General features: G+C 46.9%; 1 protein-coding gene across 1 annotated transcript in view; it reads right to left on the minus strand.

Annotated features, from left to right (window-relative positions):
- Nucleotides 1-6,532: 6,532 nt before the first annotated feature.
- The window catches only part of LOC138800114 (atrial natriuretic peptide receptor 1-like), a 33,709-nt gene continuing 19,918 nt past the window's right edge, over nucleotides 6,533-20,323 (minus strand). The window contains exons 14-19 of the mRNA XM_069981923.1: nucleotides 11,690-11,777; nucleotides 11,175-11,314; nucleotides 8,235-8,387; nucleotides 8,028-8,126; nucleotides 7,703-7,794; nucleotides 6,533-6,685 (exon numbers count right to left, since the gene is read on the minus strand). Of these exons, the coding sequence (XP_069838024.1) occupies nucleotides 6,620-6,685; nucleotides 7,703-7,794; nucleotides 8,028-8,126; nucleotides 8,235-8,387; nucleotides 11,175-11,314; nucleotides 11,690-11,777 (638 nt within the window). The 3' untranslated portion in view covers nucleotides 6,533-6,619. The remainder of the gene's footprint in view (nucleotides 6,686-7,702; nucleotides 7,795-8,027; nucleotides 8,127-8,234; nucleotides 8,388-11,174; nucleotides 11,315-11,689; nucleotides 11,778-20,323) is intronic.

The raw sequence follows: 20,323 nt of genomic DNA on the forward strand, positions 1-20,323 counted from the left end.
ACAGACAGATTTATCTGACAGATCTTGGAAGCCAAAGCCAGGAACAGACTATAAACAGAGATCAGGTCATAAAGTAAAGACTGGGATCTATCCTCTTTCCAAATCCATTCCTGGCTTTGGCTTCCAAAATCTGTCTGTGTAAACGCACCCTGAGTTTCTTTATAAGAAGCTCCTCCTCCTCCTCTGCACTCATTACCTGGATTAATTGCACCTGTGTGATCTTGTTACCTGTATAATAAACAGCTGTCCACACAATCAATTATTCACACTCCAACATCTCCACCATGGCCAAGACCAAAGAGGGGTCTAAGGACACCATGGACAAAACTGTAGACCTGCACAAGGCTGGGATGGGCTACAGGACAATAGGCAAGCAGCTTGGTGACAACTATTGGCACAGCTATTAGACAATCTTCCTCGATCTGGGGCTCATTGCATGATCTTGGCTGGTAGGATCAGGAGGATTCTGCAAAAAATCAGCGCAGGACCTGGTCAATAACCTGAAGAGAGCTGGGGCTCTCCTATCCGTGAAACATGGGGGTGGAACCATCATACTATGGGGAGGCTTTACTGCAAAAGGGGACAGGATGTCTTCAGTGTATAGAAGAGAGGACGGATGGGGCCATGTATCACAAGATGTTGGCCTACAACCTCCTTCCCTCAGTAACATCAGTGAAGATGGCGGGCCGGGTCTTCCAGCCAGTGGCGTAGCTACAATAGAGGCAGGGTAGGCAGTTGCTATGGGGCCCGTGCAGGAGGGGGGCGCAGGGGAGAAGGTAAGAGCGTGTATTCTGTTTAACCCCTCAAGTACTGCAGTGTGTAAGTGACCCAATGTTTACTTACATGTTGCAGAAAGGGTTAACAAGCAGAAGACAGAGATCTCTGCTTCACTGATAACCCTTGACCAGGCCCGGATTGGTAATCTGGCAGAGCGGGCAAATGCCCGCTGGGCTGCCAGGATTACCAATCAGAGGGGCCGCTGGTCCCCCTGCATACTTCCATCGGCTGGGAGAACAGCTGCTGCCGGCCTCTGCGCTGTTCACTCGGCCTTTGCTGGTGGGCTGGGCCGGCACATTCCTCCCTCCCTCCCCGCTCTGCCCCTTTAATCTTTCCCTGTGTGTAGCGGAGGTGCTGCACCGGCACCTCTGCTACAACTTACTCTGAGGAGGGCCGGCTGACATCATTTCCTGGAGCCGCAGAGGATCAGCTTCCAGGAGGAGAGAGGAGAAGAAGCTGCTGCCCCCTGCAGCACAGAGTGGCTGCTGCCTGAGGTGACTGAGAGGGGGCCGTTACTGCTATTAACAGAGAGCACTGCCTGGTGAGGAGAAAGGACTTCCCACCAAGCTACAGCCCAGGCCTGCCCTCTCCCCCTGCTGTGTAACCAGTGACTTCCTGCAGTCGGAGAGGCAGGGGAGCTCCCTGCTGGCTGTGAGGAAGAGAAGGCCTGTCAGCAGCTGGGATGTAAGGAGCTTATTTATGGACAGTAATGGTTGCTTCTTGTCTTTATGTGTGTGTGCATATGTGCACAGTGATAGTGTGTACCTATATAGTGTGTCATAGTATGTAATGTGCAATGTATGTGTCGTGTGTGTGTAAAGGATTTCTGTGTGTGTGTATATATATGATACATGTACAGTATATATGTGTGTGTATATATAATATATGTATGTACAGTATGTGTATATAGTGTATGCATGCCTCTGTAGTAGGTTTATGATATATCATATATAAACACATAGGAGGAGATTTATCAAACATGGTGTAAAGTGAACCTGGCTCAGTTGCCCCTAGCAACCAATCAGATCCCACCTTTCATTCCTCACAGACTCTTTGGAAAATGAAAGGTGGAATCTGATTGGTTGCTAGGGGCGACTGAGACAGTTTCACGTTACACCATGTTTGATAAATCTCCCCCATATAGTCCATGTTCATACGCTGTTAGAGACCGTCCGTTCTTAGAGAGTGGCCGGTCTCAGAAAAGATCCTACCGCCCAGTACTACAGTACCAACCGGAAGATCTTTAGCGCTGCTAAGTTCTTATGCGGGTGTATCTGTGTGCGCCCGCATCAGATCTCCCTGCACGCTCCATTGTGTGAACTGACAGGGTTTTCTGCGGCCGCTATTCATTGACATGTCAGTTTCTCACAACGCCACTAGGGATCCTGGCCAGAGTGTATACTATGTGTGTACACTCCGGCCGGGATTCCCTCAGCCTGCAGCACTACGTAAGTACCGCAGAAATCACTGCTGTTGTAACAACGGCCATGATTTCTGCGGAACTTACATAGTGTGAACATAGCCATATACTGTACATACATACAGTACATGCATATATCATAAACCTACTACAGAGGCATGCATACACTATATACACATACTGTACATACATATATTATATATACACACATATATACTGTACATACATGCATGTATGCAACAATATGTGTGTACAGTATATAGTGTATGCATGCCTCTGTATTATGTTTATGATGTATGTATGTGCAGTAGGCATATGTGTATATAATGTATGTTTGTACATATATATTATGCATGTATTAAACAAAATCCAGAGGACAGCATCTACTTCATGCAAAAACTTCATGTGTCTTCTTATTCTGACAGATAGCACATACAATATTATGTACATTTTGTATATGCAATATGGCAGAATATGAAACCACATTTTTTGCATGAAGGAGATGCTGTCCTAGCTTATAGTCTCCATTGTGTGACAGGGATGCCATGGTTGGTTGTAGTGCACCCAGCCCAGGGAATCTGCAATAAACAGCGCTATGCAAAGTGTATACTGCCAGTGTTAGACAAGTCATGCTGAGAGGTCACGATACATGAACTGTAGTGTCAGCACAATCTGTTTAATGCTAAATGTGTATGTATGTATGATATATGTATATATGCACAGTGTGTGTATGTATGTATGTATGTATGTATGTATGCACAGTGTGTGTGTATGTATGTATGTATGTATGCACAGTGTGAGTGTGTGTGTGTATATGTATGTATGTATGCTCAGTGTGTGTATGTATGTATGTATGCACAGTGTGTGTGTGTGTGTATGTCTGTCTGTATGTATGTATGTATGCACAGTGGGTGTGTATATATGATATATGTATGCATGCAGTGTGTGTATATATGATGTCTCTATGTAGGCACAGTGTGTGTGTATATATTATATATGTATGCATGCAGTGTGTGTATATATGATGTCTGTATGTATGCACAGTGTGTGTGTATATATGATATATGTATGCATGCAGTGTGTGTGTATATATGATGTATGTATGTATGTATGCACAGTGTGTGTGTATTCATGATATATGGATGTATCTATGCATGCACCGTGTGTGTGGGTATATATGATATATGTATGCACCATGTGTGTGTGTATATATGATATATGTATGTATGCACAGTGTGTGTTTATGTATGCACCGTGTGTGTGTATATGATATATGTATACAGTATATGCACAGTGTGTGTGTATATATAATATATGTAGGTATGCACAGTGTGTGTGTGTATATGTATGCACCGTGTGTGTGTGTGTATATGATATATGTATGTATGCACAGTGTGTGTGTGTGTGTATATGATATATGTATGTATGCACAGTGTGTGTTGTGTGTTTATGATGTATTTATAGCATGCATGATGTGTGGATGCAGGTGACCAGCACATCCTACAGCACTTACACCACTGGAATAATCTGTATTTTAATGTGACTAAATGTACATAGGATTCCATAGACAAAAGTCCAGCACTTTCTTCCAGTGAAATAATATTCACAACTTTATAGCAAATCCCTGATACAAGACTCCATCACCATCACGTGCCGCATTTGTTGAAAACAATGGTGTCTTGCATTATGGATCTCTTATAAGGCTGTGAATTCAAATACACAAGAAAGAAGTGCTGGACTTCTTTCTGTCAGGCTATGTTCACACTCACTTTTTTGAGCCATACAGTAGCTGCTCAAAAAGTCCTAAATGGTCCTTTACGGTTTATTGTGCTAATTTAAACTTGATATTAAAATGGCTTTTGTGCACACATTTAGTGACTTTAAGGTCATAATTAGAGATGAGTGAGCCTGGCCGAGGTTTGGCGTCATATGAACCTGAACAATCGGCCTTTTAATCCCGCTGTATTCCCGCTCCGTAGGGAAGGTGGAGATAGCACGAGTCCCATCTTTAAACAGCAATACAGCCTAGGTCATAGGCTGTATCTCTGTTTTCCAGGGGGGACTTGTGACATAAGTGTCATCAGGAGGGGGGCAAATGACATTAGCATCATCAGGAGGAGGGGGCAAATGACATAAGCGTCATCAGGAGGGGGCAAATGACATTAGCATCATCAGGAGGAGGTGGGGCAAATGACATAAGCGTCATCAGGAGGGGGGCAAGTGACATTAGCATCATCAGGAAGAGGTGGGGCAAATGACATTAGCGTCAACAGGAGGAGGTGGGGCAAATGACATAAGCGTCATCAGGAGGAGGGGCAAATGACATAAGCGTCATCAGGAGGGGGGCAAGTGACATTAGCGCCATCAGGAGGAGGTGGGGCAAATGACATAAGCGTCATCAGGAGGGGGGCAAATGACATAAGCATCATCAGGAGGGGGCAAATGACATAAGTGTGATCAGGAGGAGGGGGCAAATGAAATATGCCCTCCTCCTGATGATGCTCTTTGCAAAAAGAAACTAGTTGAGGGGCCATGCAGCTTTTAATATATCATTAAAAGCCTTGGCTATACTATAAGAAGGCTTAGAGAGGACCAATACAGTGGGGCCTATGTTTCATGCAGCCAAAGAGGGTGGTCCAATACTATGTTGGGATAGAGAGGAGGCCTATAATCTATTGAAGCACAGAGAGGGCATTTGGGGCATAGAAGGGGCCTTACTACTATAGGGGAAAATGTTTTATTACTATACGGAGACACAGCACAGAAGACTCCTATTACTATATGGGGTACAGAGTGAACTTTATACTATAATACTATATGGGGTGCAGAAGGGCTGGACTATTGTTTAGAGGCACAGACTGGGCCTAACTGCTTATAAGGGGGTCAAAAAAGGAGCAAGGTTACTGTGTGAAGAAATACACTTGGGGATGATGCTGGAGCAAGGATCCTAAATTATTTGTCTGGTAGATCTTGCAGAGAGGAGTCACGGCCGGAGAAGTCTTCCTGATGGCCGAGCAAGAAAAAGAGAACAAGTTTAAAAACGTCACTTGCAATTCATGCAGAGAAGACAACTCCTGTAAGTCACTGGACGTAATTGCACTATAATCACTCATTTCATAATCATTCTTTTCATTACTAGCTAAAGTGTCACAGCGACATCCGCAGCATCGCCGTGTATGTAAATCAGTCAGAGCAGGAAGGGGCAGTGGGAGGTGCAGCTGTGGCTTGTCTCCGCCTCTGTGACACTTCAGGTGGTAATGGAAAGGTTGATTATAAAAGTTTAGACTAGACTAAAGGTCCTGTCGCTTATATCTTCCCTCACCTGTATTCCAGGATCTATTTCTTTGTACCTGGTATGGACCACACAGATCCATTGTGGATTTGGTGCAGCTGAAATACATAAATATGCAACAACAAATCCACAGCAGATTATATTGTTTTCTATGTGTTGATGGTAGGGTTCATATATTTAATGAAGTAGTGAGCAGAATTTGCTACAGCATGTATAGCACACCGCTATCTATCATATATTGGGGAGGATATATTATGTGGGCTGCTGAGGTTTGAGTGCCAGGGCTGATTTTAAGTCCCAGTCCGGCCCTGCCCTTGACCTCTGTTCTCCAGCTGGCAATCAAGTAGGAAAGGAAAATGTGCAGAGGTCAGGGGTTATCAGTGCACCAGCAGTAAAGAAGAGTTTCCTTTATGACCTGTTCTCTGTTCAGAGTCTGTTCCTGGCTTTGGCTTTAAAAATCTGTCAGATAATCTGACCAGCGACAGCACCGAAACCTGGAAGCTGTGGGGAAGATGTGTATGGAGGAGGAGGAGGGGGACACAACCCCTGCTACAGTGTCTGCAAACCTGGTCAAGACCTCCAAGAAACGTCCGACTTCTGTGACTGCAAACTAAGGTTCCTACTGTATCAAATTTCATGTAATAAAATGCAGACTAAGGCCATGTTCACACATGGTATAACACCGGCCGTTCTGTGTTAACTGACATGTCTGTGTGGCTGTTTTCAATGAATAGCGGCCACAGAAAACTGACATGTCTATGTGTGAGATGTGTATACAGTCAGGCCGGGATTCCATTCATTCAAATGCAACCTATGTTTTGCATAAATTAAGGCCAAATTGCAACAACGGCCGTGATTTATGTAAAACATACCTTGTGTGAACATGGCCAAAATTCTGCTTCTCCCCTCTGGGCAGGGCCGGCTATATGTACAGCGCAGTAACCTGGGCCTGCCTCATTCACTGACAGCAAACACGACGGTGAGAAACTATAACACAAGTGATATTAGAAAGGTGTAGGACGCGTCATTTATACACTGATCACATTTTATTAACCTACAGTCTCTTTAAGGCAGAGTCACATGACTGCACACTTAGTATATAGAACATTTATTGGGGGAATTACAGGGAATTATATGTTCCGGTTTCCAGGTTTCTCTTTCCCCTCCAGCCACCACGTTGTCAACGCTCCTTTACCCTGCAAATATATCACAGACATCAGACCGTAAATCGCTGGTTTTTACAACAATATACGGCTGCAGGACAATTGCATCTGTTTTTGCAGCCTTTTTATCCCCCATAAAACATATACATTAAATAAACTGCATAAACCTAGCCTTATCTGACACTGGCAAAATGTTGCCATATATATATTAAAAGAAAAAAAACATTATATACTTACCTCTCTGCGCTCCCCTGATGTCCTCCTGTGGTGTTGCTGGTGTCCCCTGCAGACTGGGGCTGCCGCTACTTCTGAGACGAGGTCATCTCGGGAGTGACAGCCCACTCAGCCAATCGCTGACTGAGCCAGAAGTAGCACTGTGAGGAATTATCAGCAGCTGCAGACAGCAGGGGACTCCGGAGGAGCACAGAGAGGTAAGTATAACATGTTTCTTATATGGCTGCAAAATGCTGGCTGATTCCTGAAAAAAGTTATGGGAGGTCTGGATGCTCTTCTTGAAAAATATAATATTACAAGTTCTGGGAAATTAGATTACATGTGATAGGACGCTGATCCAGGGATTATCTCCCTAGCTGATAGAGGGAACGGGCAATTGTCATCTGCCTCACAAGGGTTCTTGCCTTCCTCTGGATGAACACGGTAGGGTTATAGGTTGAACTTGATGGACTCTTGTCTTGTTTAACCTTATTAACCATGTATCTATGTTAAAAATGTGCTAGCTGCTGACAACCCCTTTTAATATCTACCCTTATTTCCGCCCAGAGCTGCATTTTTCATGCATAGCCTCCACTAGGGGGCGCTCCCTTCATATAGGTTTATACAGCCAGTACTGAACTCAATAGAAGCTTAAAAGATCTGGATGACTGAGCTTCCTCAGTGACAACTGCAGTCTGTGTGAATTAAAGGGGGGCCTAATAAGTGTACGTGGCCTCCTTTATAGGAGGTATATCACTCCTCTTACTATGTGAGTATAAGCTGTAATCTCTGTCCCGGTCACATCTCATCCTCCATAGAGATAGTATATTACCATACCTTTACATCCACTGCGCCCCGGCAAACCAGAATGTAGCCACCGATTTTGTTTAGTAGTTCTGCAGCGCTGGAACTGCACTGGATTTTTAAGGCTAAGGAATCAAAGCAAAAGTGTGTGTGTGTATATATATATATATATATATATATATATAGTATTACTGCAAATCTCTTCCTGCAGTAATGCCTCGCAGATATGTAACGATTACAGGTGTGGCCAGGTCTTGCCACAAGAGGGCGTAAAAGTTCCTTTCTAATACAAAGTCTCTCAGAGGCTACTTTTTGGTAGTGTATCTCTTGGTGATAAATCATTGACTGCTTTTTTTACCTTCGCTGGTAGACTCCATCCTTGATGCCGTGTTCACAGTATCTCCGAATAAACAGTAGCGTGGCATTTTAGTCCCGACTACTCCGGCTACTAAAGGGCCTTTAATGCAGATATTAAACAATAGTTACAGGAATGTATTTATATAGCAGGTGATTTATACGGATATGTATTCATATGGATAGTGTCTTATCTGTCCATATCACCTACCTGAATGTACTCCAGCTCGGATCTTCAGCTTAGTATCTGGTATATGTGGAATCTTAAAGGAGTAGCAAACAGCAACCAGGTCTAGAGCCATGCTGGCGATCTCTGCCACATGGTTAATGCCATTTTCCTTAGGTACACCGGACACCACCATGTCTGCAAGGCAGAAGAATGACTGGTGAGTACCCATAGATTAGCGCTAACAGGATCCTCACCATTAAGGCATCGGACGACCATCTAATACCTATGGGGGCCTCCTGACTCTAATGGCAGAAACATCTGTGAGAGAAGGATTGGGCATTTTGTCATTCAGGATGCTCAATCCTTTTGTTCTTAGAGAGTTAACCCGGAATGTGGGGTTAGATACAGCCATACTGCAACACTTGGTCAGCAAAAATCCAGTACGCCCATCCCATCTGCTCACTGACGCTATCTGAGCATGCAGCATGCAGCTTTATATGCCAGAAAAAACACCCACTGGGGCCAGAGCATGCTGCTTTACATGTCATATAAAACAACCACTAAACCCTGAGAATGCAGCTTTACATGCTTGAGAAAACACCCACTAAGCCCTGACCATGCAGCTTTACATGCCAGATAAAACAACCACTAAACCCTAAGAATGCAGCTTTAAATGTTTGGAAAAACACCCACTGAGCCCAGAGCATGCTGCTATACATGTTATAGAAAACACCTGCTAAACCCTGAGCATGCAGCTTTACATGCCTGAGAAAACACCCACTGAGGCCTGAGCATGCTGCTTTACATGCCTGAGAAAACACCCACTAAACCCTAAGGATGCAGCTTTACATGCCAGAGAAAACAACCGCTAAACCCTGATGCTTGAAAAAGCACCCACTGAGGCCAGAACATTCAGCTTTACAACTCATAGAAAAAACCCGATAAACACTAAGCATGCAGCTTTATATGCCACAGAAGCACTCACTAAGCCCTGAGCATGCAGCTTTACATGTCATAAGAACACCCACTAAGCCCTGAGCATGCAGCTTTATATGCCACAGAAAACACCCACTAAGCCCTGAGCATGCAGCTTTACATGTCATAAAAACACCCACTAAGCCCTGAGCATGCAGCTTTATATGCCACAGAAAACACCCACTAAGCCCTGAGCATGCAGCTTTATACGCCACAGAACAGGAATAATAGTGAGAAAAGCTTGGTGTGTATACACCTGTACCTGAGCCCCTCCGGACGGCGGTCCCTCGTATCCCTGGACTCTTTAGAAAAATGAATCCCCGAGGTCTGATCATAGATCCATTTCTTTTTTATTTTTCACGGTGCTGGTACAAACAATGCTCACGAGGCTATATCATTCCCCCAGCGTCCACCTGTTGGCCTGCGGACGTTTCGGAGGATAAGCTCCTCCTTCTTCATGCGCAAGGACGTAACGGGTGGGAGTTCAATATATGAGAAAAAGCATTAACTCTTTATATTACATCACATTGTCATAACAATTCATTATTGTAATTCATATATAACTCGCATGATCCTTTCTGAAGGAGAACCATAATACCTTACATTTATAAAAATACTCGAAAACTACAAGTTTCATTAAGACCTTTCGGACGTAAAATGAGCAGACAGACATTTATCGCGGCTACTAGAAAGGGTACCTTTGCATGTATGAAGTGCCAACATTGTAATAGCATAATTAAAGGTGGTGAGTTATCCCACCCCACAAAAGGCAAAAAATATGGGATTAAAGGTTTTCATACATGCAACGATACCAATGTGATTTATTTACTCAAGTGCCCGTGTGGCATAGGGTATGTCGGCCAAACTAGCAGACAGATCAAGGTTCGTTTAAACGAACATAAATCGGCCATCAGAAGGTTTAACACAGTGAAGGATAAAAAGGAGGAAAGTAGGGGGGAGTTTGGCGAGACCACAGTCGCACGCCATTTTTTTGAACATAGACACAATATCTGTGATTTAAGGTGGCAAGTCATAGAACAGCTTGAGGTGGGTAACAGTAGCGAGGAGAACCGAAGACGGTTACTCCAACGTGAAGCATATTGGATCACTGAGCTTGAGACATTAAGTCCGAAAGGTCTTAATGAAACTTGTAGTTTTCGAGTATTTTTATAAATGTAAGGTATTATGGTTCTCCTTCAGAAAGGATCATGCGAGATATATATGAATTACAATAATGAATTGTTATGACAATGTGATGTAATATAAAGAGTTAATGCTTTTTCTCATATATTGAACTCCCACCCGTTACGTCCTTGCGCATGAAGAAGGAGGAGCTTATCCTCCGAAACGTCCGCAGGCCAACAGGTGGACGCTGGGGGAATGATATAGCCTCGTGAGCATTGTTTGTACCAACACCGTGAAAAATAAAAAAGAAATGGATCTATGATCAGACCTCGGGGATTCATTTTTCTAAAGAGTCCAGGGATACGAGGGACGGCCGTCCGGAGGGGCTCAGGTACAGGTGTATACACACCAAGCTTTTCTCACTATTATTCCTGTTACGTGTATGAATGGGACCGAGTGGAAGTCCCTAAGTGAGAATTGATTCGCAATCTATATAGTGCGGTTTTTGCTGTTTTCTATACGGAGTTATATGCCACAGAAACACCCACTAAGCCCTGAGCATGCAGCTTTACATGTCATAAAAACACCCACTAAGCCCTGAGCATGCAGCTTTATATGCCACAGAAACACCCACTAAGCCCTGAGCATGCAGCTTGACATGTCATAAAAACACCCACTAAGCCCTGAGCATGCAGCTTTATATGCCACAGAAAACACCCACTAAGCCCTGATCATGCAGCTTTACATGCCAGATAAAACAGGTTTCTAAAAAAAAATTAAAAAAATAAGCAATACTTAAAAACCATCCAACATCTTGAAGCAACTTACAGATAGATTTTTTTCTATCCACATTTTTTTCTTTTATGTAAATCTCCTACTTACACGCATCTCCGATAGTTTCCACCTTGTATACATCATAATTGTCAATGATGTCATCAAACTTGGTGTACAACTTATTGAGGAAATTGACTACTTGGTACGGCGTGCTCGCCCCAGACAGTGATGTGAAACCTACAATATCGCTAAACAAAGAGAGAGAGATGTATAGCAGTCAGTGCACCAATCTCAAGGTCACTATAAGATGACAGCCATTACAGAACCCCAGGAGGTTGTCACCCAGCAATCCGCAGATGCCTCTCTATCATATCCTCCTCTCTATGGTCTATCATGGTAGTAACCAGATCCAGGCCCAGATGTGGTCACTGTCCATCTCATCCAATATTTATTGCCTCCCATATCAGAAGTGGGATTTCTCGGGACCCATATGCTGGTGACTGTCTAATTGCTGGGTGACGTGTAGCCATTGCTATTGTTACTCCTGGGGATATGTATTTTTCATCACAAAGGAACATACACAGTCACGTTCACAAAACCCCAGTCGCATGCATGAAACCTGCCTGAAGTAGACTGTAGCCTTAGAGTAACTTTGAGCTTCACAGGTCAGGCCTTGGCGTAGATCATCCGCTACAGGTTTAGGAAGCATACCTGATTATGTGCGAGTATTACAATGTGAGGTTAGAATACAAGGAAATACAATTAAAGGAACTTAAAGGGAACCAATCACCGGAAAAAAGCATATAGAGCTTTAGAAATGTGCTGTTAGAGCACACAGCACACTTGTCACACGTGTTTCCATAGCCTCCGTGCCTCCCCCGTGTAAGCCGCAAAGTAACTTTATAAAACTGGCGCCCTGTATGCTAATTACCTGAGGTAGTCACCTGGGCGGTGTTCGGCTAGCAGGTAGTCACGGTCCCCTGGGCGTTCTACCGCTGTAATCACGCCCCTCTGGGCGTGATTCAAATGGCCGAGTAGCTGTGACTTTCTGATGCCGGACGCCGCCGCACATGCGCAGTGCAGCCGCTTCCATTCCGGCGGTACTGCGCCTGTGCAGAATAGCCTCGAATAGCCTGTTAGCCGGAGTTCGAGGCTATTCTGCACAGGCGCAGTGCAACCGGAATGGAAGCGGCTGCACTGCGCATGTGCGGCGGCGTCCGGCATCAGTACGTAAGCGCACCGACGTTGGGCACGGCGCGCTCCCGAGTGACGCCACAGCCACTCTGCCATTTGAATCACGCCCAGAGGGGCGTGATTACAGCGGAAGAACGCCCAGGGGACCGTGACTACCTGCTAGCCGAACACCGCCCAAGTGACTACCTCAGGTAATTAGCATACAGGGCGCCAGTTTTATAAAGTTACTTTGCGGCTTACACGGGGGAGGCACGGAGGCTATGGAAACACGTGTGACAAGTGTGCTGTGTGCTCTAACAGCACATTTCAAAAGCTCTATATGCGTTTTTCCAGTGATTGGTTCCCTTTAAAGGGATATTACGCTCAGACCTAACTTTTGATATGTTGCTGCTCATTTTGAGACTAACAATTGTTTCTATATTTCACTTCCTGGATAACATGGTGATGTCACTTCCTGGATAACATGGTGAAGTCACTTCCTGGATAAAATGGCGAAGTCACTTCCTGGATAACACAGTGATGTCACTTCCTGGATAACATGGTGATGTCACTTCCTGGATAACATGGAGATGTTATTAACTCCCAGAGATGTGCGGGCTTTGGCTGCTGGAGAGGATGATGGCAGAGGGATGCTCAGTGTCCCCCCCTGCCCTGTGTCCCTCAGTGTCCCTCTGCCATCATCCTCTCCAGCAGCCACAGCCCACACAGCTCTGGGAGTCCGTTAGTAACATCACCATGTTATCCAGGAAGTGACATCACCATGTTATCCAGGAAGTGACATCTACATGTTGTCCAGGAAGTGACATCACCATGTTATCCAGGAAGTTACATCACCATGTTATCCAGGAAGTTACATCACCATGTTATCCAGGAAGTGACATCACCATGTTATCCAGGAAGTGACATCACCATGTTATCCAGGAAGTGAAGCCTTGATGCAGTAGTAAGTGCAGCGAAAAAAAGCACTTTATAAGAATTTCCCGTAATAAGTGTATATTGGTGAGTTGTATAACTTTTGGGGGGCAATACAACACTTTAATAAACATTTTTGCTGGGCTTCTCCTTTAAGGCTATCTCACCCGTCCACCTGTGCAGAAGTAACAGTGCAGTGTTGCCATAGCGGAGATGTGTATTCCTGATCTGCCATCCGGCCCCTGTTTATCTCAAGTTGCTTTCCCCGGACCCCAGTGTACTGCACTGATCTCCTCCAGCCCCAAAATTCTTGCGCAATTTAAAAAAAAAAAATAAAATTGAGCAGCTCTCACTCTGGTGGACTCAGTAGTACATGGTTGGCCCATACAGTAGTGGATTATAATAGGTGCGTTTCGGGCAGTAGCCCGGGGCCCATGGCCATCCAAAAAGACATACTTTCAGTGGTATACTGTCTCCTGGCTACATTTCTGCAATAATTTGCAAAAAATTGCAGCTTTTTTACCACAATTTTGCACAAATCAAGGCATCATGATATTGTAACATACCAGTCAGGTATATGCTGTCTGTCTGTTCCTCGGTCCCATGCTCCCTTTAGTGTATTGTAGTGGTAATGTAAAAGTGGTAATTTGGTGTATACCACCTTAAGCTGGTCCCCCAGCATTCCTTGTGAGGTAAGGAGCACTAGCAAGCTAGCTCGATTGGTGCATGTGATGAGGCATGTCATCAATGGGTGGAGCTAATTCTCCTGTACAGGGAATCTTCCAGATCCCTGGTCAGTGGAAGCCTGGCATTACCCAGGGCAGCATCTAAGTGTCTGCACACACACTATGTGAGAAGCTGACTAGACCTAAGTCCAAACCTCTGCACGCTGTGGACCTCTCTTCAGTATCCTGTGTCCGGAGAACCCAGTTGTATTACAGAAGACGTCCGTGCTTCCTGTCACAGGGTCCCCCGGTCCAGTTCCAGGACCTCGCAATTATACTGCAAAAAACCAGGTCTGTCTTCTCTTCCTCACACACCTGCACAGCCGGCATACATGCAGCACAACACACTAAAGACTCTAAAGATGCATTATTGCCCTGGAGCTCCAGAAGCTTGCTAGTCCACTGACTCCCCAAAAGTCTGCCTGTTACTGAACTGTATCCTGTCACTTACAAGTTCCTGCTAGTAAAAGCACTGTTCATTGAAAGGCCTGTGTCTATGGATTACTTATTACCCGGCAACCAGGTTAAGGAACTAGGAACATCATCTACATGATAGTCTGCTTCAGGGGCCAAGGCCTTAACACCCCTTACACTGCTCGGAGTACCACCGTCACCCGCGGCAACCGCAGTAAGGTCACCCCTGGCCACTACATGAGATTTGGCGTCACGAACAACGATATCTTTGTGTCTTATCACTACTGCTCTCAACATTGTGTGTGTTAAAACAGACTTTATCCACCTGGAATTGTGCATCACGGGCTTGCAAAAGGTTAAACCGACTTTCCCGCGCGGCAAGACTCAAGCTCCGCCCACTGGCTCTGGATTGCTGCATGTATGCCGCCATCTTGGAAAGGTTACAAACAAGCTGCTGCACTGTTACAGAGCACCAGAACCGCCCCCGTTTACCAACCAGATAAGTGAACTACCTTTGATTGTATTTCTCAACGGGCTTTGCTCAAGAGGGGAAGCGGGAGGACAGAGACTGAGTTATTACGACGCGCTCTTAAAGTGCCAAAGACTGCCAGCCAGCTAAAAGGGGAACCATGTCTGACCCAAGTGCCGGAGGTCAGGCAGCTGCTGCCAATCTGCCAGACCATGGGAATGTGCAGAACCCAGCCGGCCCCCTAGGGAATGTCGGCCCTATCATCCAACCACTTGACGCTGCTGCTGCGGCTCCAGCCCCCCCTGCGGCCCCAACTGGAATGCCGTTCTTTCTGGGCACCCCCAGTTTGCTCAAGTACAAGGGGGACCCCCACTCTTTTTCCGAATTTAAAGAGAACATTACTAGGATTCTTGAACTTGTAACTCTCTCACCTCATCAGCAGGTACAACTGTTGCTTGGACAGCTAGAGGGCCCAGCAGCCGAAGAGGTCCGTTCCTGGCCCCTCACTGAAAAGACCAGCGTGAGACAAATCTTGACCCGGCTACGCAAGGAGTTTGAACATCAATCCCCAACAGAGGTGCGTTTGAACTTCTACGACCGGCGTCAGAGGTCAGGTGAGACCCTCCGAGAATATGCTTTAGCACTCCAGTCTGCTTATAGGGCCTTACAACGTATTGATCGGCTGGACCCCACAGTAGCGGAAGGCATCATTACAGACCGGTTCATAGAAGGAGTGGACTCCCGATTAGTACAGGGCCAGCTTCGCATGCTGGCGGCCCAGAATCCTCACATGACCTTTCCGGAATTCAAAACACTGGCTCTGAAAGTCGTGGGTACTGACACTCCCGTCACCGGTCATGCTCCTTCTTACACAACTGACTCAGTCACTCTGTTTTCTACCTCTGCTGCGATCCCTCAGGGTTCCCCCAGGCAGGCGGCTCCACCTGCCCAGGCGTCTGACCCCAATACCCTGGATGTGTTGGCACAGGTAGTGGACTCCCTGTGTCAGGCTCTCAGAGAATTTAAGACTCAACCCCCGGTTGCCTGTGAGCCCCCCTGTACTCAGACAAGTTACTCAGGGCCCTGTTCCAGCCGCTCTAATGTTGAACAGCCCCCACCTGAGGACCCCCCAGCCGAGGATTGTGTTTATTGTACCCACTGTAGACGGAGAGGACATTTCAGATACCAATGCTATCAGTTAAACGGGCAACCCCCGAGGCAAAGAGCCGCCCCTCGGGAGGTCCCTCCAAAGGCTCGCAGGAGCAGTGGGTCGATCGATTCTTGTCCCAATGTCCCTACATCACGCTGAAAATAAATGGTGTCCCACTTGAAGCTCTCATAGACACTGGCTCCCAAGTCACTACTATCGATAGAAGAGCTTTTGAACAGCATTGGGACCACAGTCTCATCAACCCTGTTGGTAAAACCAACTTACGCCTTATAGCTGGCAATGGACAGTCCATTACCCAGGTGGGCTACTGGGAACCCACCATCCAGATTGGGGACCGACAATTGCCCTCTCAAGGTGTGATAGTTACGGAGGCTCAGGGAGATACCACAGCGGTAGTGTTAGGCATGAATGTCATACGTCATGTATTTTCTGAATTACTTGCTGCATTGCATGCCTCTCTCCCCTCTGCTTCCCTCCCCTACAGGCAGGCGGTGCGGAAGACTATCAAAGTGCTCTCCGCTCAGCAGAAGTTTGCCAATCAGAATGGGGAGATCTGTCGGGTAAGAGTCACAGATTCAAGACCCATCACCCTGGCTGCCAACAGTGAGACCACTCTCTGGTGTCGGGCTCGACCCGGTGTAAACAATGAAGACTACACTGCTCTACTGGACTCATACCAGCTGGAAGGATTACCCCTAGTTAAAGCTGCCAGAAGCTTAGTCAATGTTTCGAACGGGCGAGTCCCAGTACGGCTTGTTAATTTGGGGGACACACCAGCGAAGTTACGTAAATTTAACACTGTGGCCAAATTATTCTGCATTGACCCTGAGGATGTGTTGGATGAAGAGATGATTGCCCAGCAAAAATCCATCAAGTCGGTCTCAAAGGGCTCTTACACCCCCACTGTTCATTGGTGGGAAGAGCTGAACATCGGTGATGCCAATACTCCCTCAAGGCACACAGAGGGCGTGAGAAAGTTGGCTAAGAGGTATCACGAGGCCTTTAGTAAACACCCTCTCGACTTTGGGAAGACTAATCTAATTGAGCACAGGATCCATACAGGTGACCATGCACCCATTAAAGAAAGGCACCGACCAGTCCCTCCGGCTAACTACCAACAAGTCAAGAAACTGCTGAAAGAAATGAGGGAGTCATCCGTTATTCAGGAGAGCCAGAGCCCATGGGCTGCCCCCATAGTGCTGGTGAAGAAGAAGGATGGGAACATACGTTTCTGCGTAGACTACAGAAAATTGAATAATGTAACCCACAAAGATGCATATCCTCTTCCACGGATCGAAGAATCCCTCACAGCACTGGGCTCAGCCCGCTACTTCTCCACTCTCGACCTCACCAGTGGCTACTGGCAGGTCCCGGTGGCCCCTGGGGATAGGGAGAAGACGGCCTTTACCACTCCGATGGGGCTCTATGAGTTTACAAGCATGCCATTCGGGCTCTGCAATGCCCCTGCCACTTTCCAGAGGCTTATGGAGAGATGTCTTGGTCACTTGAACTTCCAGAGCGTTCTTCTCTATTTGGATGATGTGGTCGTGTACTCTAGCTCGTACGAGGAGCACCTCCACCATCTAGCCGAAGTATTCCAGGTGCTCACACAACATGGCCTGAAGATCAAGCCCACCAAATGCCACCTGCTAAAGCCAAAGGTGAAATACCTGGGCCATCTGGTGAGTGCTGAGGGTATTCAACCAGATCCGGAGAAGATCTCCGTTGTCCAGGAATGGGACACCCCCAAGACAGTGAAGGAGGTCAGAAGTTTTCTGGGCTTCGCGGGCTATTACCGCCGCTTCATTCCTCATTTTGCACAAGTGGCAGAACCACTGACAGAGCTACTTCGAGGATGCCCGAAAGAGAATTATAACAGACGCCTTCCGGTCCTGTGGGAAGAAAGACAGGCCACTGCCTTCCATACATTGAAGGGCCTGTTGACTTCTCCCCCCATCCTGGCTTATCCGGACTACAGTCGACCCTTCCGCTTATACACAGATGCCAGCTTTGACGGTCTGGGAGCTGTGTTGTCCCAAGTCCAAGACAACCAGGAACGTGTCGTGGCCTATGCCAGCCGGAGCTTGAGGGGTGCAGAGAAAAACGATAAGAATTACAGCTCGTTCAAATTAGAACTACTGGCTCTTGTCTGGGCGGTGACTGAGAAGTTCAGGGACTACCTTACAGCCACCCCCTTCACCGTGTTCACGGATAATAATCCTCTGGCTCACCTGAATACTGCCCGACTGGGGGCTATTGAACAAAGATGGGCATCCAGACTTGCCAATTTCTGCTTCGACATCAAATATCGGAGTGGCAAGACGAACACCAACGCTGACGCCTTGTCTCGGTTGGCAAAAGGAGAGGAACCCCCTGAGGATGATGTTTGGGAGGATGTAGAGATGCCACCCTTCTACCAGAGGTTTGCTAACCAGAGCTCAGTGGTCGCCACACCGACTGAGGAAGGTTCCCCCTCAGAGTCTGACCCCTCGCTGGACGTATCCAGGTGGTTGCTGCTGCAGAAGGAGTCTAGAACTCTGGGAGAGCTGTATGAGGCTCTATGTGCTGGAAAAAGGTCTCGCAGAAAGCGTCCCCGCCCTGACCAGGAACTCGATCGGCTCTGGCGGCATCGGAAGAAACTCTTTATTCAAAGAGGGCTCATTCTCCGAAATTCCCTTGACCCCGTATCTGGGAGGCGGATCCACCAGATCCTGATACCCCGAAGAGACGCTCGCGTAATATTGGACCTCTATCATGACCAATCCGGGCACTTTGGGGTGCAAAAGACTGAGGCCACTATCCGGCAGAGATTCTACTGGATCGGGATGCGCCTAGACATCGAGAACTGGGTGGCAGAGTGTCCAGCCTGCAACCTCAGCAAAGCTGGGAGAAGTGAAAGAGCTCCTTTACATTCCATTACCTCACAGAGGCCTAATGAGCTGGTGGCTCTGGACCACGTGAAGTTGGCTCCAACTCGCTCAGGTTATACCTACGCGCTGACCATGGTCGACCATTTCACCAAGTGGGTTGTAGTCGCCCCTGTGAAGGACCTCACGGCGAGAACCACAGCTGCAGTCTTCTACCGGGAGTATGTAAGGCATTATGGCTCTCCCAAAGCCGTGCTGACTGACAGGGGACCTGCATTTGAGTCCCAGCTGTTCCAGGAACTTTGTCGTTTCCACCAGTGCAAGAAGCTCAGAACCACAGCTTATCATCCTCAAGGGAATGGACTCTGTGAAAGGGTCAACCAGATCTTTATAAACCTGCTCAGAACAGCATCAGTCTCCAAGCAGGCAGAGTGGCCCCAGCTCCTGGACGAACTCGCGGAGATCTATAATAACACCATCCACTGCTCTACGGGGTACACACCCTACTACTTGATGTTTGGGCGGCAGGGTCAGCTCCCAAAAGATCGGGCTCTGGGGATCCAAGTCCCAGATGAAGTGAATCCTCTGCCAAACACTGACTGGGTTTCTGAACATCAGCACAGAATGAAAGAAGCCCAACAGATTGTGAACCATCGTATGGGCGAAGCTCAGCACAGACAAGGAGAGGCCTATAATCGGATGGCCAACGCCCCTCCACTTCAAGTGGGTGACAGAGTGTGGCTTCGCAAGTATCACCGTGCTGGAAAGCTGGACTCCTTGTGGGAAACAGAGCCATACCTAGTGACGGGTATTCCCTTTCCAGAGTCGGATGTGTATGAGGTTCAGAAGCCAGGGATGGCTCCTCAAACGGTGCATAGAAACCGGGTGAAGCTTTGTACCAAGGAAGATTTGGCAATGAGGTCTTCTCCTTCACCACCAGTGCATGCAGTTGAAGTATCAAGACCACCCGTTGCAGAAGGGCCCGCCAGCACCTTCCAGTATCTCATCCCGCTCTACCCACAGGGTCCGATGCCGGTTCCTGTTCCAGTTGCTCCCCCTGTGGCTGCTCCTTTACCGGTACCACCTCCTCAAGCCGCTTATCTCATGCCTGGCCCAGTGCCTTACAACCTCCCTGTTCCAGCAGAAGAGTTTCAGATTCCTGCTCCAGAGGAAGTGTTCCAGGTTCCTGCACCAGAAGAAGTTCAAGAGCTGAGGCGGTCAGAGCGAAGCACCCGGGGGACACCGCCTGCCCGCTACAGAGATTAATAAAATTTTCTCTTCTTTTGTACACATGTATACTGACAAAAGTTAGCTCAGGCTAGTTAGTTAGCAACTGTATTCAAGTCTCACACCTGGGTCTTCCCAAGATTCCTCCAAAAATGGACTATTTCTTCAGAGTGCTTCACCAGAGCCTTTTGGATATGGACGATGTTTGTTATTGCCTCAAAAGAAAGACTCTCCCGAAAGAACACTCCCCTTGTTCCTGTAGCTCACCAGAGACTGAG

Source organism: Dendropsophus ebraccatus, chromosome 8 (genome assembly GCF_027789765.1).
Source record: "Dendropsophus ebraccatus isolate aDenEbr1 chromosome 8, aDenEbr1.pat, whole genome shotgun sequence".
Lineage (NCBI taxonomy): Eukaryota > Metazoa > Chordata > Amphibia > Anura > Hylidae > Dendropsophus > Dendropsophus ebraccatus.